Source organism: Megalobrama amblycephala, linkage group LG7 (genome assembly GCF_018812025.1).
Source record: "Megalobrama amblycephala isolate DHTTF-2021 linkage group LG7, ASM1881202v1, whole genome shotgun sequence".
In the NCBI taxonomy this organism is placed as follows: Eukaryota; Metazoa; Chordata; class Actinopteri; order Cypriniformes; family Xenocyprididae; genus Megalobrama; species Megalobrama amblycephala.
Window position 1 is genome coordinate 3,068,079 of NC_063050.1, and position 23,521 is coordinate 3,091,599.

At 32.9% G+C, this 23,521-nt stretch overlaps 1 protein-coding gene across 1 annotated transcript in view; it reads right to left on the bottom strand.

The window, feature by feature from the left end:
* Positions 1-4,383: 4,383 nt before the first annotated feature.
* Positions 4,384-23,521, bottom strand: part of LOC125271578 (deoxynucleoside triphosphate triphosphohydrolase SAMHD1-like) — a 29,437-nt gene continuing 10,299 nt past the window's right edge. Inside the window, exons 5-16 of the mRNA XM_048195656.1 lie at positions 18,484-18,540; positions 16,812-16,822; positions 16,204-16,368; positions 16,020-16,120; positions 14,456-14,585; positions 12,159-12,250; positions 11,688-11,773; positions 11,155-11,504; positions 10,831-10,914; positions 10,634-10,735; positions 5,972-6,094; positions 4,384-5,845 (exon numbers count right to left, since the gene is read on the bottom strand). Of these exons, the coding sequence (XP_048051613.1) occupies positions 5,831-5,845; positions 5,972-6,094; positions 10,634-10,735; positions 10,831-10,914; positions 11,155-11,504; positions 11,688-11,773; positions 12,159-12,250; positions 14,456-14,585; positions 16,020-16,120; positions 16,204-16,368; positions 16,812-16,822; positions 18,484-18,540 (1,316 nt within the window). The 3' untranslated portion in view covers positions 4,384-5,830. The remainder of the gene's footprint in view (positions 5,846-5,971; positions 6,095-10,633; positions 10,736-10,830; positions 10,915-11,154; positions 11,505-11,687; positions 11,774-12,158; positions 12,251-14,455; positions 14,586-16,019; positions 16,121-16,203; positions 16,369-16,811; positions 16,823-18,483; positions 18,541-23,521) is intronic.

The window sequence follows — 23,521 nt, forward strand, 5'->3', positions numbered from 1 at the left end:
ATTTTAGAAAATAAACTTGATTTCTCATCTTAGAAATCAATTGTTTCTTATTTTCACCAGCATGTCTCTCAGGTGTCGAGGACTAGAGCATCTCTGAACACATTCAGCACGAGTAAAATACTTAAGTACCCTTAAAATCAGATACTCTTTTATTCAAGTCGTATTGGAATTGGTGAATTGTAACTTGTAACTCCACTTAATGGAGTCATTTTCACTGTAAGGTATCTGTACTTTTACTCAAGTATAGCTTTCAGGTAATCTTTACACCTCTGAAGAAAACTGAATAAGGGAAAAAGTCTGAAAACACAAATATTATCCATACTCCATTTTTCTCCCATACTTTTCTAAACTGGGAAGGAACGCTGAATAAAACTGAGAAAAAAAAAAGTCTATGCATTGTTTGAACCTTGAGTGATTTGAAGCGTCTTCTGCTTTGTGTTCAGAACGGAGAAGAAATGTAAAGTGACAAAGATGGAGGAGTTTCCTCAGTTTCCTCACAGCTTCACCTGTATCTGATCTGCCCTCAAAATGCATACTAGTGTACTGTGAATATATAAATCAGCAAACTTTGCAATGTATATAATAATAATAATATTTTCCATTATATTATTGCTTGTTATTATATTCAAAAGCTTAAATGCAATGAAAAGGTGACCATTTATGAACAATTTATAACTGATATTAAAATGCATCAAAAAAGTAAAAACTTGAAAGCCATACAAACTATTCAGCTGTTTAACCTGTTAATGTCTTTCTGAGCTGATGGATCTGAACTTAAACAGATTTAGTTCATGAATGATTTGAAATGCAGATCTAAAGTTGAACACAGGAAACAATGAGGAAACACTTGGAAAAATTAAAGTGTATAAACATTATAGGAGTTTAAGTTAACTGTAACGCAAGTGTACTGAACTAAAGATTTTTATTTCATACAGTATATTTCACAAAATAATTTGGAATCTGAAATTGCTAGAAAATCAAAGCCATACAGTAACTGAGTTTGAAGCTGATATCACAGAAGGTTTTAAAGCACAGTTTTAAGTTCAGTGTCCAATTTCAGAATAATTTTGAGTGTTTTGGCTTTTGAATGACACCAAATTATATCACATATGAAAATATATGAGCAGAAACAAGCACACCTGACAGATAATTATACAATTACTGTACTGTATAACCCTTTTTTTCTATTTATTTTTTCCTATATTTGCCAGACATTTGTTTAAATGTACTCGTGATTCTCAATAAAAACAATGTTAATGGTGACCCCAAACCAAACTGTTAAATTTGATAAATTGTCAACATTAACTAGAGCTAATATTCTGTTAACAGTCTTTTTATACATGTATGAAAGAAATAAACCCAAACTCACATTTATGCTGAGCACAATATATTCAAATAAACACACAAACTCAAAGAGACTGACTGTGTTCAAGGCAAAGTGAAGGGATTTAAAGACATCTATTATAGCTTCAGCCTTCATTCATCGAGAACTCAAGTGCCTTAAACCAACAAATGCAAACTGAACTGAAACTGAAACAATGAATCAGGGAAATGAAAACACAGAGTAATGGAGGCCTCTGCTGGTCACTGCAGGAAATCACACAATAATTCATCTGATCATCTGATGTTCATCTGTGGAAATACTGCAGAAACATCTCAACTATACAAATAACATCACAACTAAATAACATCACAACTATACAACCACGGCAAACATGACAAGCAGTTCTCACTTGTTAAGAGAAAACACTAAAATAGAATGTGTCCATAAACTTTATTTTACAATATTCAATATTTTATTTTCAAGATTTCAGGTTAAAAAAGACAAATTTATAAACAAATGAGTAAATTTGTAGTGTTACTACTGGCCAGGAATGTTATAGTTATAGTACACACACACACACACACAAAAAAAAACATATTTAAACACAAAATACTAAAATGTACAACAACTAAAGTACTAAAACTTTTAACAAAAATTACAATTAAAACTGGAATTATAAAAATAAAAGTTGATTCAATATATTAATGAAAACTATAATCTCAATCATAATAAATTCATGAAATCATTCAATTTAATTTTTAAATATTTAAAATTGCTTTTCAACTTTTATGAGATCATCTAAAAAGTGGTGTGATATATTGAAAGTATAAATAAATCATAAAGAGATTAAAAGGAGGTCATAAAATCTGCATGCATATTATTCATTATAGAAATGGGGGAAAAAAAATAACTTTAAATGTAAATGCTTGAAATTTTAATAGAACTACCCAAAGAACTATGAATAAATGTGTATTTAGTGCAGTGAAATTTAATCAATCAATACAAATATTATGGATAAAATAATATCATTTCAAAAGGACATGCGTATAGAAAAAACACTCCAAAAGTATATTAAATTGCAGATTAATTGCTCACATTGTCACTTAATGTGACTTTTTGTCTTTGAGACAAAAAATAACAATGACAAATGCTGTTTCTGCATCCAAAAGTTTTGTTGTTAATTCAACAGGCTAAATATATTTTATTTTGCTTTCATGCTAGAAATATGTTTTTACATCAGAAAATGATAAAAGATAAAAAGATAAAATAATTACATTTATTAAATGACTATTAAACCACCTGAATAAGAGATGAAATGATTAGCTTGTGTAGATGTGAAGGCAGAGGTGAAGTGCTTGCTATATAACTTACATAAAGTCGGATCAATAAGATTAAAGGGTTAGTTCACCCAAAAATGAAAATAATGTCATTAATTACTCTCCCTCATGTCGTTCCACACCCGTAAGACCTTCATTCATCTTCAGAACACAAATTAAGATATTTTTGATGAAATCCGATGGCTCAGTGAGGCCTGCTTAGCCAGCAATGACATTTCCTCTCTCAAGATCCATTAATGTACTAAAAACATATTTAAATCAGTTTACTCATGTAAATGTGAGTGGTTCAATATTAATATTATAAAGCCACAGCAATATTTTTGGAGCGCCAAAAAAAACAAAATAACGACTTATTTAGTGATGGCCGATTTCAAAACACTGCTTCAGGAAGCTTCAGAGCGTTATGAATCTTTTGTGTCGAATCATGATTCGGATCGCGTGTCAAACGGCTGAAATCACGTGACTTTGGTGCTCCGAACCGCAGATTCAACACGCTGATTCATAACGCTCCGAAGCTTCTTTATGGCTTCAGAAATCTTCAGCATATCTTCAGGTTTTCCTTCATGAAGGTCACGATCAGCAAGTAAGAGCGCTTCAGAAAACCTAACACATAGAAAAACATACGAGTTCGTATTTAAGTTTAATTTGTACATAGTCATGCAGAAGTCTTTGCAATGGACCACAGGTATAATTTTAGCAGCCGCAAGATCATGAAATCAAATGGAATCATAAACAAGTGAGTCACTGAATCATTCAGTCAAATGATTGGATCAAAACAGCTGATTCATTCAGGGAGCAAGTGATTCTTCATGTCTGTGTTTGTATCTAACCGCGAATATATTTAGAAATCAAAATTCAGAGTGTTTACTCAAATCAGGCACCTTGTCCCTGTGGCTGAAGAAAGTTGTAGTTTGTGTTCTTATTTCTCTTTCTTTCAGTGTTTGTTCACAGCAGGTGTTTGAATGATTGAAAGAATGTTTCAGGAACATCATACTAACCTTTAAATAACATTCTACTAACATTAAGGAAACTGGACATTTTCATGTTCTTGGAATGTTACAAATCAACGTTCCTACAATGTTGAATTTTAGATCAAAATTAAGTTGAAAGAACGTTTGAGGAACATTATACCTTATAAAAACGTTCCTGTAACGTCAAGAAAACTGGACGTTTTTAACGTTCCCAGAACCAACACTGAATATTTAGAGAACGTTCTTATAACAAAATTCTGTTAGCTGGGTTCTGCTTCCTCTTCTCGTTTTTGGCCTCCTTCTTTGAGATTGCAAACCTTGAGTGATCAAATCAGCCATATCAACTCTAGTTCTCTAGGTTCATTTGACAGAAACTCCATCATTAGGCATTTGTCAGTAGAGTTCATTTGTTTGATTCAACACAACATTTCCCATATGACTCATATTTTATATTGTAAATCTCCTGAAGTGATGAGAGCACTTTGCTTTATGAGTAGAGTGAAATTTAATGCTTTGTTTACCTTTTTTTTTAAACAAAGAGGTGTGTACAATTAATCACAAAAAAAAAAAAAATAATAATAATAATAAAACTATAGTCTTTATATATTTATATTAAATATTCTATGTGACAAAAATGCATTTCCATAATTACTTATTTGCATTAATTCAGTGATAAGGTTTAACACTCTCATTAGAGCATGCAACATATTAATTAGAGAGACACATGAAGCAAAGACACTTGTACACAAAATAAAGGAAAGATCACATTTATTACAGTAGATAAGAGATAATAAATCACTGCTCCACCATTGCTGTAAACACAACACAGTTATTTATTTATTTAGTTTATGACAACAAACTGAAAACCTTTTTTTTTTTTCATAAATAACTTGTTTTCCTAGCAATAACACAAGAAATATGTATCTGAACTGAATAAAGGTCAAAGGATAGATCTAGAAAGCCTCTGTAAACAATTTAATCCCTAAAAATGTGTAAATCCCCAAAATCTCTCTCAAGATTAATAACCAGATCTCTACTCTACACACACAACCAAAGGAGTGATATAATATTAAATGATCCATCAGTTACCTGTATTTATTGTTATAGCACAACCCTTCACCATCCTCTATAGTAAATCACTAATTAGTGTCTATCTGACATCAACACCACATTGTGTGAATAATAATAGCAAGTAAATAGAATATAAATCTGCTATTATGGCCAAATATTCTACCATATTTGTGAACTAAAACATCCCATTACCAGCACTTTAAGTCTATCCGAGGTCAGCTCTAGTTCAAAAGTCTTCCTCCACTTTATTTTAGCAACTTTGTTTACATTGATTTGGGTATTTTTTATGATTTTAGATCATCACTGATATTTCATTGCACCACTTTTTGTCCTCTGTTTTGTCATCTGTCATTAGGTTTATTCAGAAATAAGCTCATATGCACACATGTGTGACTTCAGTAGCAATCATAAGAGCACAGCATTAATAGAGGTTTAGAGCAGAGCTGTCAATCAGTCGTCATCATTTAATCGTGATGTTCCTCATTTGCAAGTCACTTTGGATAAAAGCAAATGCTACATGAATTCAACTGAAGATAAGACATTAAACAACTCCTGCCAGACGTCTACAGAAGTTCTTATTGAGAATTAACAGAGGTTTAGATGTTGATGTTTGTTTTGTTTGACATTACCATGATGGAGATCTGTGTTTGCTTTAGTTGACCTCTTGACCCTTGAAAATGTTAATGTTTCAATCCTTTAAGGCTGTGATTGGAAAACAGTCTTTGTGTTTCTGCTCATCTCTTTCCTTCAGTGATTCTTATTGTTAACAGCAGGTGTTCATCAGTGTCTGAATTCACTCTCTCAAGTGGATTATATTAGTAAACTAATGTAGGGAATAGTACATGTATAGGGTGTGATTTTAGGCAGTCTCTGATTGTGGACAAATATGTTCATGCTACTCATAAATATTGTTTTTTAAACAAATGGTTTAAGGCAACCGGTTTCCTCAAATGGTTTGAGCTAACTTAACTTGTTGGGTTTTACAGTGTAGACTATGAATGTTAATAATATGACCATGGCGATAAAATTTGTTTTGTTAATCTAAAAAGAACAAACATCCACACATTGAGGAAGTGTCTGAACCAGTACTCCTCATGAGATCGCTGTCCTTGACCTGATGTGGGATCTCACTGGGTTGTGTTCTGGAACATAAGATGAAAGATATCATAATTTAAACACACAAACATATGATGACCCTGTATACTCACATGTACATCTGAACACACACACATTGAGAGGGTATCAACATATGAGAGGGAAGGTCATACCTTCGGTTTAAAATATTCTCTGCTCCACTTTTCAAAGCACTGCTGAGCTTCCTTGAGCTTTTCTTCTGGGCCTTTATAGTACACTCTAAACAGCTTTTCATAAAAATCTTTTGGCAGGAACATCTGTCATTACAAGAGTCAGAAATTAATGGGGTTATAATTCACAACATAGTATGTACTGTACTGTGTATTATTTTCAACATTCCCTTTCAAAACATTATTAATACCTGTAAATGTTTTTAATTACAGAGGCTTCAAAAAGACAGAATGAGGAATACACAATGGAAATAAATATGACTTGAATTGAGAAATCTTGCAATAGTTTACCCTTTTTCAGGCAGTACGTGATTGTTAGGAATTGTTACGTCCTTATGTGATATTTAGTGGTGGTGTAGGGTGTTTTCTTGTATTTTCTTTCTCTCCCCTTTTTCTTTCTGTCACTCTCTCTCTCAGTGGTGCAGATGCAAGCTGATTGGTTGTCTTGGCTACCAATCATCCGGGGGAAAAAAACGAATTGGATGGGATGACGTTAGGAGATGATCCAATCGGAACGCTGTGCGACAGGGGAGGGAGGCTATATAAGGGAAATTCCAGCGCGCAGACGGTAGCCGGCCCATTTGTGTGAACTTGAGTTTTTTTGTTATTTTTGTACCTTGTGTTTTTTCTTACCTTCTTGTTTTTTTGTTTTTTTTTTGGTAACACTTTATAATAACGTTCCGTTATAAGTCATTTATGAATTATTAGTAGATGATTAACAAAACATGAATATACATTTATAAATGATTAATAAGTGATATACTAATATTTTATGAATGTTTTATAAATTCATTTATAAGTCATTTATAAATTATTTGTTAATTATGAACAAATCATTTACAAAACATGGCTATACGTTCATAAATGATTAATAAGTGATATGTTAACATTTTATTAATGTTTTATTAGTTCAGTTATGAGACACTTATAAGTTATTAGTTAATGATAATCATTTACAAAACATTACAATATACATTCATAAATGATTAATACGTGTTATGCTAACAATTTACAAATGTGTTGTAAGTTATCTTAATTAAATAAATCAAACAGATCATTAGTAGATGGTTTATAAGTTATTAGTTAAGATATTATTTATCACTTATAATAACTGAAGTATTTATGACAAAATTGTTTTAGTATCATCTCAATAAACATTTGTTAATCATGAACAAATGTTGAACAAACCATTAGTAAATGATCAGTATATGATTTATTGATGAAGTTGTAAGCTGGTCTGTGTTCAAAAGCACAAACATGCAGGTATGCTAAAGCACTATTTTTAAGAAGAGTAATTTATTTGTTTTGAAGTGGATAAACATTTATAAATACCTTACAGTCAGGTGATTCCAGTGGATTATATTAAATCCTTTCACTCATCAGCACAGGCTTGTGTTCTGTGTGGAGTGTGTGGGGTCTAGTGATGAAGTCATCCTCTGATCCGGATTTACCTTCCACTGAAGCTCACATCAGGTGCACAGAGTTAAACACTCCATGTGTGTCAGAGAAGACAGCTGTCTATACCCTCACCAGTCAGCATTTACACTGCAGTACACACTACAAAGTGTTCAACAACTGTTATAGATGATGCGTAAAGGCATGAATAAATCATTTACAAAGCTTTCTGCATCCCCTATTCTAAAGTGTAAACTATTCATCACTTATAAATGTGTTACACATCATTTGCAGATGTTCTTGTTACATGATCCATCTCACTCCATCACTTTACCCAAGCCTAAAATTTACATTATTTAAAAAACAAAAAAAAAAAAAACACTCTGCCACCGTTTAACCAGCACTTAATCATTTAATTTTTATCTTGTTTTTCATGGAACAGCTCCTCACCATAACATGAAAACGCACCATAAACTGATAATAAACGTAGTCCATTGTTTCGAGCATTTTTTTCAAGTCTTCAGAAGTCGTACGATGCCATCGTGTGAGGAAAAGATTCTTATAATGTAATATAACCATTATACATTAAAAATCGTATCAATCCGCCGTTTCATAACTTTCAAATAAAAATTGGCGCGTCTAACAATAAGACACAGGTTTGCGGCAGTGACGTCAAACCTCGCTCCTTATTGGCTGTCACATGTGATTTGCGACTACCATAGAGTGTTTGTGACATGCTGAATTTGAGTTGCTGTGTTACATTCAGCGCGACGCTTAAAAGGATGGAAATGCAGATCAGAGGAATGTTTGCAGCGATTAAACACTTTAATTTCCTTCTGTTACTCACACAAAATTATGATTTGCTGTCATTTCGCTGGTGATGTAGCACACGCGTCGTTTTGTCTGTTCTGTATACTGCTTTTTGTAATGTTTTAAATAAATTATTGTGACTAACGTACATTTATCTGCCTGTTACACTGCGTATATTGTCAAAATGGTTATGCTTAAGGTTATAGGGTGGAGTAGGGAGCTTAAAATTATTCTTTTTATACAACAGTATATCAACTAAGATAACAGTCACTGTTAATATATCTATATTGCGTTTTAGATATATTAACAGATATATTAATATAGATATATTAAGTGGCTAAAAAGTGGTCATGTTTAGGTATAAGGGGTGAGTTAGGGGCTCAAAGATATCTATATAATAGTAAAATATATTTGCATAAAAATATTATAATCTTTATATACAAATATATAATTTAAATATTGGGATTCGTATAGATTTTTATATCCTGTAACTGAAAGGTATACTTTGCATATTGGCAAATAAATGGAAAATTTACAAATTGCAGTTTGTACATAATTTATAAAGAAGCTCTGCAAATGATATGTAACACATTTATAAGTGATGAATAGTTTACACTTTAGAATAGGGTATGCAGAAAGTGTTATAAATTACTTGTATACATATACAAATAATTTTTAACAGGAAAGAAAGGTCTACAAATGATACGCAACACATTTATAAGTGATGAATAGTTTACACTTTAGAATAGGGTATGCAGAAAGTGTTATAAATGACTTGTATACATATACAAATAATTTGCAACAGGTAAGAAAGGTCTACAAATGATGTGTAACACATTTACAAGTGAAGAATAGTTTACACTTTAGAATAGGGGATGCAGAAAGCTTTGTAAATGATTTATTCATGCCTTTACACATCATCTATAACAGTTGTTGAACACTTTGTAGTGTGTACTGCAGTGTAAGTGCTGACTGGTGAGGGTATAGACAGCTGTCTTCTCTGACACACATGGAGTGTTTAACTCCGTGCACCTGATGTGAGCTTCAGTGGAAGGTAAATCCGGATCAGAGGATGACTTCATCACTAGACCCCACACACTCCACACAGAACACAAGCCTGTGCTGATGAGTGAAAGGATTTAATATAATCCACTGGAATCACCTGACTGTAAGGTATTTATAAATGTTTATCCACTTCAAAACAAATAAATTACTCTTCTTAAAAATAGTGCTTTAGCATACCTGCATGTTTGTGCTTTTGAACACAGACCAGCTTACAACTTCATCAATAAATCATATACTGATCATTTACTAATGATAATTTACTAATACTCATTAACTAATCACTGATCATTAACTAATAAATTATAAATGACTTATAGCCAAATTAATAAAACATTCATAAAATGTTAGTATATCACTTATTAATCATATATGAATGTATATTCATGTTTTGTAAATGATTTGTTGAACATTATCTAATAATTTATAAATGACCTATAACTGAATTAATAAAACATTCATAAAATGTTAACACATCACTTATCAATCATTTATGAACATATAATCATGTTTTGTAAATGACTAGTTCATCATTAACTAATAATTTACAAGTGTCTTATAACTGAACATTATTATAAAGTGTTACTTTTTTTTTTTTTTTTTTTTGCTAGAGTTATGTTAGTGTGCTTTGATTACCATGCAAACCTTGATTTTCTGAGTTCCCCTATTGTTTCCCCATTTGTGAGTGTTTGAAAGCTTTACAAAAGTGTTGAGCTGAATGGAGGAGAAGGGTTAGGTAAGCATGTCACGTGACCTACATAGGTGCACACACTTAGTTTGATTTCTGTCTATATACATTAGGGTAGGGACCTGTGCCACCTGTTGTAATTTTGGTTTGCTAGTCAGTGTAGAACAGATACGACGTCTCGGACGTTGAAGATTTTTCTTTCTTTATTTCTTTTGTATTAGTTAGATTTAGTGTATAAATGGATTAGAAAGATTACTTTTTGTTTTATTGTTTTCTTTCATTTGGCACGGTCTGGTATCCCTTTGTTTCTCCTCAGTTCTTAAATATTGTGAGTTTGCCGGTGTTTCTGTTTTGCTCTGTAAAATTGTTTATTCTTTACTTTTCTCCTTTCTTTGTAAATAATCTCAACTTTAATAGTTTATGCATAATTTATAATAAATTACAAGTTCACTTCGTATCGCCGTCTCCGTTTATCTCTCATCTCATTTCTTGGTATTTTAAAATGACAGTGACCTTGACTGGCCTAATGTTCCCCTTCTCCCCTATAGATAAACTACAGCCATGGAAGGGTCGTAACAGGAATGAATGGGCTTCTTTGTGTAAATAATTTGTTTGTAAACTTAGTTGGTAAATGAATGTGTATTTTTAATATTTCAAAGTCACATGAGTACCTGATCCTTCTTCAGGAAGGCTTTGTCAGGGTCCCTCTTGCGGTAGAAATAGACACTGTCCATGGGGTTTTTATCCTTCATGCCGTGATCAATATGAACCACCTGAATAAGAGAAAATTCCCATTTGAATAATTTAAGAGATAACTTAAACTGAAGAGATCAAGAGATGCAGATTAAAGGTTTATTTCTGAACTTACATCAACCACAAAATCATCAGCGTTTGGATCTTGTCTTATTTCCTTATACCATTTCTCCACTGCTGCTTTCCAGTCACTCTTTACCTTTATGATGGTTTGAGAAAATTAGCAGTAAAATACACCAAATGGCAAAAATTAATGGCATGAATGATATTTTCAGTCTGTATAATACCACTTATACTAATATCTGTAATATCTGATCTTAAGCTGGTATTGTGATATTTTGTCTCATTAACTATTCAAGCTGCTACACACTGAAAACAATGTTACAATATAAAATATAATGATCTAGGTAGTTTATTTTAGTTTTACTCTGTCAAATACCTCTTGGGTGTCTCTTTTCTCCAGTCTGGCCTCTCCCAGAAACTTTGGCAGGTCCCTTTTGAGAATTTTCATCACTTTTTCTCTAGCATGCTGAAGATCTTCTTCCTGAAGGATTTCTCGTGCTGTCTCTGTTTTTTTGTCTTTTTCAAGTTTCTTTACATCTTTTTGGATTTTCTCTGCAGCTTTTTCTGCAAGTTTTTCTGCACCCTTTCTGTGTTTCTCTGCAGCAGTTTCAAGTATTTTTTTGGCTTCATCTGGTTTTGTTTTGTCATTGTTAAGATATCTTTGGGCATTTTCAAGTATCTTTTTGTGATCATACTCAGGATACAATATTTTCTCAAGAATATGATCTGTTAGGAAAGGAAGAACATAAATATTGTTCTTTCGCATTTTAGTTGAAACATCCCTAATAACAAATCCATAAACAACCTTCTGAGTAGATTATAGATACATCATTGTACCATATGTGGATTTAATTCCCTCTCCCTCCCTTTTCCTTTTCTTTTAGTCTCATACACAAGCTTCCCACTGACCTGTGAGTTTGGTGTATTCTTTCATATCTTTTATCGCTTCAGAGATCTGCAAATGGCCATCAGCTTTTACTAGGGCTTCTTTAATCCTAAAATGCAAAGAAAAACAAGTATATATATATATATATATATATATATATATATATATATATATATATATATATATATATATATATATATATATATATATATATATATATATATATGTTGTGTATATTACAGGACCTATATTAAATAAAAAAAGATGATGAATGTCTGGAAACAGGACACAAAAATATACATGTATCACAGCTATGAAAGAAATAATACACTTTTGTGGTATAATCTGACCCTAGAGTCAGTCAGCCAGCAAAAAATAAATAAATAAATAAATAAGAAGAAGAAGAAAAAAAAAAGATTCTGCAGCAGTCATACAGAAATGTATTAATTCTGTGATTGACCATGTATCAAGTAAAAAAAAAAAAAAAAGCTTACATGGTTTCAATAATATTGACAGTCTTGTGCTGGTAGGCCTGGCGGTGCAGAGTGTATCTGGTGCGAAACATGTCAAAAATATTATCTGCTTCCTGTTAGAGAAAGAACAATGTACCAGAATGTGAAAAATATGCATATTATATTATATTATATTATATTATATTATATTATATTATATTATATTATATTATATTATATTATATTAACTGACAAAGACGTACAGCTTGTTGATAATTTTTTATAATAAAACAAAAGATATTAGCACAGACCTTTACACTCTCAAAAAGGATGTGTTAATTAATAACACATTTTTGTGTCAATTTAAGTTGATCATGTGCAGAGAGAGAGAGAGAGAGAAACAACACTGTGTCCAACACAACATGTGTTAAACTATCATCCAATCACATTGCTGCTGCGTCACTCCACAAACCGTTAAGCAAGTTTGTGCCTCTTTCTTCATCGGTGGACTTGTGTTCATTTTGACACATTCATTGTGTTATGATTTTAACACATTAAATGTGTCAGGAAGGTGATCTGCTGTTAACAAGCAGAATCAAAGGAGAAATTCACAATTTTAAGTTACCATCATTGAGATGAGTGTTTGATTTAGTTGAGCTCTTGACTCTTGCCTTTTTAATATTAGATTTTGCTTGGGCTGTTGTAACTGAGTTATACAGACAGACAAGCAAAGAGAAAAGATGTGGTGGCTCCCAGAATGCACTGCAACATACTTTATTATTCTCACCACTGTTGAGATTCACAGGCTGATTCTTGATGTCTGTGTCTCTAAATGAAAGAGCTTTTGTTTTTTTTTTAAATCAGAACAACTTTTGGGAAATCCTTTGGATTATATTGATAAAGCTGATCTGCTGTAGAATCACAGTGCTGCTGTAATCAATAATGTAAATCTAACTCAGAGATTGGGCTCTAAATGAGTTCAGTGATTTAGATCAAATAATGATTATGTGAAAACATAACCAACACCACCTGATCGTCTTTTCTGTTTGCTTGACTAGCTGTTACAACAGCCCAAACAAAATCTAATATTTCAAAAGTCAAGGTTCAAGAGCCCAACTAAAGCAAACCCTCATCTCCACGATGGTGGCTTAAAAATTGTGATTTTCTCCTTTGATTCTGCTTGTTAACAGCAGATCACCTTCCTGACACATTTACTGTGTTAAAATCATTGACTCAGTGAATGTGTCAGAATTAACACACAAGTGTTGTCCCTAAACTCACACACTGATGTGTAATAATTTAACACATTTTGAGTCAGTTTTAACACATCCTTTCTAAGAGAGTGTATTGCATTCATTTTAACTGCTCAAAAATAGCACATCTATGACACAAATTGTGTGATTTATGACACATTAGTGTGTTAAATATTTTAACACATTGCCTGTGTTAAGAAGAATAACACACTGGTTGAGTTAAAAAAAAGTAACACAACATGTGTTGTCCTTAACTAGACACACGGATGTGTTGTTTTTAACACAACCTGTGTTATATCTGAACACACCCATGTGTTAAGTCATCCGCCAATGAAGAAAGAGGCACAAACTTGCTTAACGGCTTGTGGAGTGACGTAGCAGCAATGTGATTGGATGATAGTTAACACATGTTGTGTTGGACACAGTGTCGTTTCTCTCTCTCTCTCACACACACATTAGTGTGTTAAATATTTTATGCCTGTATTAAGAAAAAATAACACACTGGTTGAGTTAAAATTAACACAAAATGTGTTGTCCTTAACTAGACACACGGGTGTGTTAAAATATAACACAGGTTGTGTTGTTTTTAACACATCTGTTTTAAGAGTGTATACAACAATTCATTTCAACTCGATTTACTTCATTAAATGTAGTGAAAGTGTTAAAGGGGGCAGTTCTCCTCTGACTACATGTGAACAATAAATATTAGTTTAGTTTAATACAAGTCATGCATATATTAGTTAGGGTAACTCAGAAATAATAAATAAATAAGGCCAAATCACTAAGTCCAGGCATCAGAAGTGGTAGGGGGAGTGTATCATATATTTGTACCACAAGATCATGGTTGGTGTGATTAAAAGTTGTTATACTTAATCTGCAAATGCATAAAATGACTCAAAAGATGCTGTAGAGTCATAGACTGATTCATTACAATCATAACATACTATACTATAATATAAAATAACTTATTTAACAAATAACATATTTACTATTTAGCATTTAAAAAGTCCTTTTTTATTTATTTTACTATTATTTTTTTGCAAAGTGATATGTAAAGATTGATGAGAATAAACGTATTAAATGTACCTTGTCCCTGTAGCAGATGGATCGCCTCGTTTTTTCAGCCTCACCCTTTATCTCCACTCTACACACTCGAGCGAACTTCAGCAGTCGCTGATGGTCAAAGCTCTTTGAAATGCCAAGATGATGACAGTCTCTGTGAAATAAAATGATGATTTAAGTGGAAAGATTTAGATTTAAAGAATTATAATTTCTTTGAACTATATGATCTTCCCCACATGCTTGTAGTTGTTTAAAACTTGGACAACAATCTACTATAATAATAATACAAATTATAACTTTACACAGTGTTTATGCTTTAGATACATTTTTCCTCTTTTTTTGTAGAATTACACTAAATATGACAACCAGGTCTCATGTCAATTCAATAATGTAAATCAGTACACTACATAAAATGGTAACACTTTACATTAAGGTTCCCTTTGTAAATGGTTTATAAAGGTGTTTGTTAATGAGTAATAAGTCATTTACAAATGCATTATAAATCATTAATAATGCAGTTATAACTGTATGAATAAAAAGGGTTACTTTAATGCAATACCTGCCAAATAGTGATCCGTTTTTAACTCGCATGTTATAAATGCTTAATAAATGTATTTATTATTTAACTCAAAACCAGATTCCTGGTTTATTTCATGATGCAGCAAAAATTTACTATCATAATTAAACTGAAGGGTGTTGTATTTGTGGTTTTCTTATTAATATCTCATGACTGCCACTTGCCTTATGTTGCTTACCAGAAGTTTCTGTCTTTCCCATGATACTCTCCAGGTTATTAATGTTCATAACTCATGAATAAATGGCTCACAAGTTTCCACTTATCATTGAAATTCACAGATAACTAATACAGGAATTACATTTTTCATTATTAATATCTCATCAAGTTATGGTTATTATCTTATGTTTTATTTTCAAAATATATTTGGAATTTCATCTTAAAAAACAAGAAATCAGTTTTTATACACTGCTGTGGATAGACATCATGACCTTTTTGGAGAGTATCATGGGTAAGACAGAAACTTCTGGTAAGCAACATAAAAAAAGTGGCAGTCATGAGATATTAATAAGAAAAACACAAATACACCCTTCAGTCTAATTATGATAGTCAGTTTTTGCTGCATCATGAAATAAACCAGGAATCTGGTTTTGAGTTAAGTAAGTGCGAATAAATACATTTATTAAGCATTTATAACATGTGAGTTAAAAACGGCTCACTATTTGGCAGGTATTGAGTTAAAGTCACTCTTTTTATTCATACAGTTATAACTGCATTATTAATGATTTATAATGCATTTGTAAATGACTTATTACTCATTAATAAACATCTTTATAAACCCTTTACAAAGGGAACCTTAATGTAAAGTGTTACCGATAAAATAATTGTAAGATATCATATAACTTGTTTGGTTTTCTTCCATTTTTATGTTGAAGCAAAGTGTATTGTATGAAGTGCTATACAAATAAAACTGACTCGACCTGTTGACCTTGAAGCATATGTTCACTAATCAGAAGAAAGTTTCCAATGGGCAAATACATTGTTACAAAAAAAGAATTGTAAATACATATTTACCGAGCAAAATAGTCCCATTTGTCCACATCAATTTTGTTCCTTTCATTGGACACAATCTCATACAGGAAAGCTTTGTCCTCAGTCCTGCCCTCTGCTGTCCACTGGAAGAATGAAGACACTTATCAACTATTAAACACTTATATACTGAAAGTTGTCTGCAATCACAGTTAACATGTGTTTGTACCTCTTTCTTTGACGTATCCACACCCTCAATTAATTCTCCAATAAAGGAATGGTCATTTTCTTTTTGATCAGTTTTGAATTTCAGTCCATATGCTTCCATCTCCTGCTGAAGTCTATTCTCTTTCACCAAGTGCTCAAACATCTGAACTGAAGCTTCTTCATGCTGAAAGTAACAAACACCACACACACACACACACACACACACACACACACACACACACACACACACACACACACCATTAATGTACGAATCAAAAATTTTCACAAACAAATGTATTGAAATAAAATTTGATTTTCTTTATAGATTTCTGTCTACTTTTGGTTTTTGCTTTTTAAATTTAACTAAGAGATTAATGAAGCTTTAGTGTTGTTTTTATTGCATGCTGACACAAATTGCAAAAATCAAACTGTAAAGTCAAAGTAAACCCATGGCAGTTAGAGTTGAGTAGATCGTGGAGCATGAGGTTAAGTCAGTAACAGCCTCAGATTGTGAACGGATCTGCAGTCATAATGAGTTTCTGCATTAACTGTCTCTTTAAACCCTCATTAAAGAATAAAGAGCATCTCATTTGCCCTCAGCCTGTAGTCTTGTGTATGTAGTTTGACGCACCATTTGAGACCTAGCAAAAAGAAGAAGAAAAAAAAACAGTACTGTAAAATCCAATAAGTAAACCTTACTTAAAAGAAATCATGCAAACCTATTGCCTTGAAAAAACCAAGTAAGGTGAAATAGGAATAGTATGTAGAACTAACAAGTGCCTGTCTAGTATTGTACACTTACAAGAGAGTTCCAGTAACTTAAAACAAATTTGTATCGTATACTTAATCATTTACTTTAGATGTACTTGTCTTAGTATAGACTCCTCAGAATTACTATTTTAAACAACTAAATCATTTCAAGTAAAATACACTTTGTGAGTATTCCTAACTCATTTATGCAAGTTGTGCTAAGGTGATGTTTTCTGCATACAACTTGGAATTACTGAGTTTCATTTACTTCTAAGGCAATCCAGTTTACTTGTTAAAACCACGCAAACCGATTGCCTTAAAAAACAAAAAACAAAAAAAAAACAAGTAAGCTTTACTCAAATGAGTACCACTTCTTTTTTTAAGGAATTCGTTTGCATGGTTTAACTAAAGTAAACAGGATTGCCTTTCACTCTCAGAAAATAAAGTACATAATTGTACCTTTAGGGGTACAATGGTACAAAACTTCACAAAATACTATACTGGTTTGTACAATGGTACAACTTCCAACTTTGATCAATTTAGGTTTACACAGAGCTTTTATAATCTGAAGGATTTTTTGAAACACACACAGACATCAAGAATCAGCATATGACCCTCAACAATGGTGACAATCAAACAAAGTGCTTCATGTTGCAGTGCATGATGGGAGCCACCAATCAAAACTCATCCATGGCTCCCATCATGCATTGCTGCATGAATAAATTATGCAGCTGAATTGTCCTGTAATTTTCGTAGATTGTTCATGTTTGCTTTTATTTCTCTGTTGTTTTGTTGTGACAGTAGCTTGTTTTGTGATGTTCAGAGTTGATCTGTTTGTCAGTATTTTGTATTTATTTATCGTCACCGTTCTTGAGAATCAGATGCTGATTCTTGATGTCTGTGTGTGTTTAAACACTGAAGCTTCAGTGCATAATGTATTATTATTAAAAAAAAAAATAATAATAATACTACTGCTGTTGGATCTCAGATCTGTAAAATCACAGGACTACAATCATTAATACTAAAGTCAGAGATTTAGACTCTAAATGACATCAGGCCATCACATGATGATTATATCAACATCAAATTATATTGTTACCATAACAAATGTGCTTTACAAACACAAAGTTGGAGCAGCCAGAGAATAATTAACAATAAAAGGTAAAGAGTCAAGAGCCCAACTAAAGCAAACGCTGACCTCTTTCATGGTGACTTGAAATGAAACATTCATAAAACATTAATTAACACCTTTTTTCTCTCTTTCCTTCAGTGATTCTGCTTATTATCATCAGGTGTCTCCACTAATTGTCAATCATCACTCAATCATCAATCAATTATCTCATTAACTTTAACACTGCTTCAGTGTTACTTTTTAACACCCGGCAAGATGGACTCATATATGTACACTTTGGGTGTTAATTTAACACTGGGGATTTTGCTGTGTGTGGGTTTTAATTATATAAAGAATAAAATAAATAATAGTGCAACAGAATAATTGCTGATTTAAACACCCAACTCCAAGACTAAAGAAGTTAGAAACTCTGATATTTACCAGGGTGGACTGCAGGAATGAACTTCATATCAAATAAATGAGAGAATGGACCATGACCTTAAGAATGAAAAAAATGTAAAGGTAAAAAGTTGAAAGGTAAAATTGATATCTGTATAGATAAACATCATTTGGTGGGACCATAGCAGTTGACACATCCACACCCTTACGGAAAGAAAATATATTTCCATATATTTATGATCAATATATTAATTGGTTGGTAACATTTTACAAAAAGGTTTAATTTGTCATTTATTATTTTATTTATTTGTTGTAGTATTAGCATGAACTAACCATGAGCAATACATTTGTTACTGTATTTGTTAATCTTTGTTAATGTTAGTTAATAAAAATGCAGCAGTTTGTTCATGTTACTTCACAGTGCGTTAATTAATGTTAACAAATGCAACTCTTGATTTTAATAATGTACTAGTAAATGTTGAAATTAATAAATGCTGTAGAAGTGCAGTTCATTATTAGTTCATGTTAACTAATGTAGTTTATTAATGTTAACTAATGTTAACTTCATGTCTTTGTATTAACAACGCTGAGTAAAACATGCTTGAGAAATTTAAGGTAATCAGTTTCCACACACTGTAAAAAAAAAACAAAAAAACAAAAAAACAACAACTTTTTTAGGTTTACTGTTTGCATCAGAATTTTGAGTATTTTTAATTCAACTAATTAGTGTCCCACACAGCAAAAGGACTCACGCAGGGGTGGAAAGTCAGGGCTCAAAAAGTAAAAGTCCTGCCATATTTTTTTTTCCACCCACTGAAGCATTAATGAGATAAATAAGTGATTAATTGAGTAATGATTGACCATTATTGAAGACACCTGATGATAACAAGCAGAATCACCAAAGGAGAAAATCACTATTTTTAAGACACCATCACAGAGGTCAGGGTTTGTTTTAGTTGGGCTCTTGACCCTTGACTATTTAACATTAGAATTTATTTTGGCAGTTTTAACTGCATTAAAACCAACCAGACAAGCAAAGTTAAAAAATGATCAGGTGATGTTGGTTACGTTTTCATTTAATCATTATTTGATCTGAATCACTGAACTCATTTATTTATAATATATAAAATTTACATTATTGATTACAGCAGAATTGTGAATCTACAGCACAAGGTCCAGTTTTTTTTTTTTTTTTTTTTTTCAAAATAATTCAAAGGTTTCATCAAAAGTTCTTAGGAAAAAAAAAAAGTCATTCATTTAGACACACAGAGATCAAGAATCAGCCTGTGAATCTCAACAGTGGTGAGAATAATAAAGCATGTTGCAGTGCATTCTGGGAGCCACCAATCAAAACTCATCCACGGCTCCCATCATGCATTGCTGCATGAATAAATTATGAGCTGAATTGTCTTAGTAATTTTCTTTATTCTCACTATTTTGTTTTTTGCTGTTTTTCTGTGACTTTTTAGTAGCTTGTTTTCTAATGTTCAGAGTTGATCTGTTGATCAGAATATGTTGCTTGTCACCGTCATTGAGATTCACAGGCTGATTCTTGATGTCTGTGTGTGCCTAAATAAAAGATTTTTTTTTTTTTTTTATTCAGAACAACTTTTGTGAAATCTTTCAGATTATATTGATAAAGCTGATGTTCTGCTGTAGAATCGCAGTGCTGCTGTAATCAATAATGTAAATCTAACTCAGAGATTGAGCTCTAGATGAGTTCAGTGATTCAGATCAAATAATGATTATGTGAAAACATAACCAACACCACCTGATCATCTTTTCTCTTTGTTTGTCTGGCTGTTATAATGCAGTTAAAACTGCCCAAACAAATTCTAATATTAAAAAGTGAAGGGTCAAAAGCCCAACTAAAGCAAACCCTGACCTCTGTGATGGTGTCTTAAAAATTGTGATTTTCTCCTTTGGTGATTCTGCTTGTTATCATCAGGTGTCTTCAATAATGGTCAATCATCACTCAATTAATCACTTATTTATCTCATTAACTTTAACAGCGTTTCAGTGGGTGGAAAAAAATATGGCAGGACTTTTACTTTCTGACCCCTGGACTTTCCACCTCTGCCACGAACAGACCCGTATCGGAGTCCACTTGCGCGCACTGACGGATCCGCAACGAAGGCGGATCATGGACCCCGCCTTGGCTCCGCGCTGCATCCGCTCCGCATCCGCGATTAAAACCTTACCTCCGCGGCGGGTCCGTTTGGGACCCGCAAATTGATACAACCGTTACAGTAAAGGCGCGTGCGCGTCTGCGAATCCGACATGGGTCCGCTCAGGATCCGCTGATTGACAGTAGAATTTATGGTGCCGCCCGGATGCGGACCTGATCCTCTGGGTGGTGTCAAAACGGATGTGACAGTCACGCGGATTTGGCGACTTGAATGCGGATCCGCCTATGAGTCTCCTGCTGTGTGGGGTAATATATACTGTCACATATTTTTCAATACATTAAAAGTGGAAGTTCCTTATGTATTATTCAATAAACACACACAATATATTATTCCAAGTATTTTTCAGTATTTAAACAATTTAATACATTGATCATAAATATATGGAAATATATTTTCTTTCTGTGGTGGCAGATCCATCACTGTTTGTATTTTATTACAAATTAAATGGCTTTAAACATATTGCCAACTTCATTTTCGTGATGGTTGCTTTTACCGGCAGCCAATAACTAGTGGAAATATAAGGGAGGTAAGCTATCACGTAAAGTTTCAGAAACACAACTATAACAATAAAAATACAGAGGAATGATATAGTTGAACATTTTTTCCTGCTGAATGATTAAATCACTGACATCAGAACCCATCTGATCAGAAAGCAAAGCAATGACTAAACGTCTAATATATGGTTCAAATGTTTTATAATGTTAACATTTTGGTAAGGCATAGGTATAGTAGTAAAAAAAAAAAAGAGAGAGTCGTAATTGTCGCTAAATGTCCTGGGGAGTGTTTCCCAAAACCATAGTTGCTAACTAAGTTATTAATTTTGTTGGTTGCAATACAATTTCCCATTGCCAACCAACTAAGTTGCTAACAGGTTAGCAACTATGCTTTTGGGAAACGCTCCTCTGATCAGCCATTTAAAGAGAACAAGATATACACATTAACAAAGGAACATATATTATAGAGATTATTCATATTTAATGGCATTTAATTATTTTAATGATTACATTTTAAACACTAAACTTACATTAAAACATTTGTAATTGGTGCAGAAGGTATGAGTTTACTTTTTCATTGCTTTTATACTGGTTTGGCCAACAGGAGTCACCAGAAATGTGACATAGTAATTTTTTTTATTCACTTTTTAAGTAATTGTGTTTAATTTGAATCTATTTCTCCCATAGCTACATTCTTCTCTTTACTTTAAAATGCTTGCTATCTTGCCAATTCACCCTTCACATATACGGAAGCTAACAGATGAATTGTGAGGAAACATTAATGTCACTGCTAAGGAATGCAAAGCTATTTCAGAAAATAAATTCCCTCCATGTCCACTAAGAGCTCTGCACATTTCACAAGCTACTAACTACACTCTCAAAAAGGATGTGTTGATTAATAACACATTTTTTGTGTTATGGCTATTTTAACACATTTTTGTGTCAATTTAAGTTGATCATGTGCAGAGAGAGAGAGAGAGAGAAACAACACTGTGTCCAACACAACATGTGTTAACTATCATCCAATCACATTGCTGCTGCGTCACTCCACAAGCCGTTAAAGGCAGGGTAGGTAAGAAATTTTGTTCCAAATTTGTTTAAACTTTCTATATATATACATGCATAATTAAAATGTAAGAACTCTGGTAAAAAGAGTATAAAAATCGAGTGACTCTAGACCGTTTAATCTGTATTAAACACAGCTCATTATTTCCATCCGGGACGAAACATAGGATTGGCTTAGGCGGCTGTCACTCTCTCGCAACCATGGCAACCACCCTTTTGCCACACATGACCTGCCCACTTGCGCGCGCACGTTTGATTTGGGGAATCCAAGAGGCACGGATCCTAGGAATACCAAAACAATGGCAGAGAAACAGCAAGCTAAATTCACAGTATCGGCCTATGCAGTTAGTGAAGGCAAACCAGGCAAAAAAAGGAAGACAGTAACAGTACAAGAAAAGGCAATGAACAAAAAGTCTTTGGATAAACAAAGAAATAAAACGCGAGTTAATATCGGCGTGGCTTTCCAGCGATGGCGAGAACTGAGGGAACTCAAGGGGCTGAAAAGTGACTCCTTGATGGCTTTATTTCTGCTGGACAGGTAAATCTTTCTTTTTGTATTTTGATCATACATATTTTTTTGTTTATTTTTTCATGAAGCATGTGTCATTAGCACACGTAGCTGCGTAATATAGCTAACATAACATTACTTAGCGAGCCGTAGTAGAGACGATAAATAATGATAGCTATAGTGTTGAATTGTGCATAATTTTACCCTCTGTCTAAGTCTTTTACCATGTTCACCTGCAAGTTTACCTGCACGTTTTTTTCGCCTTTGTTTTGTTTTTATATTCTCTACCTATGTTTACTGATGTCTTTATCTTGTATCTGTGTGTGTCGTACACACTTTGTTGTATGTGTGTGTTATTATTTTGTGTCTGCAATGCAGTTGTGAGTTGATATTTGAGTGTATGTTACTCTGTTGATCTGTAGAACAACGTATATGTTATGAATCTTACACGAAATTCATCTTCATCACAGTGTAAATGATGGTAATGGAAAAACGTGTATCATGCAACCTGTTTTTAGCTTTGCCTTATAGATAACTAGCTCGTTAGCGAATCAAAAAATATATATTTTAAACTTTACCAATATCAATATGCTAGCTTGATAGTGAGTACTAAAATACATCTTGTTTGTTTATCTTCATAATTTTAAAGTTATTTTTATTACATGTGATTCTGACATGATGTCACTACATGCACTGTGCTCCTTCCTCTCCGCTCGTCTCAGGTAAATAATGCGTCTTCCAGCTCAGTGGTCGGAGTCACACGTTCATGCGTTTTGGGGGCGTGGCTTTGGAAGGAGCCCAGAAGGGAGGGGGTGGAGTGAATG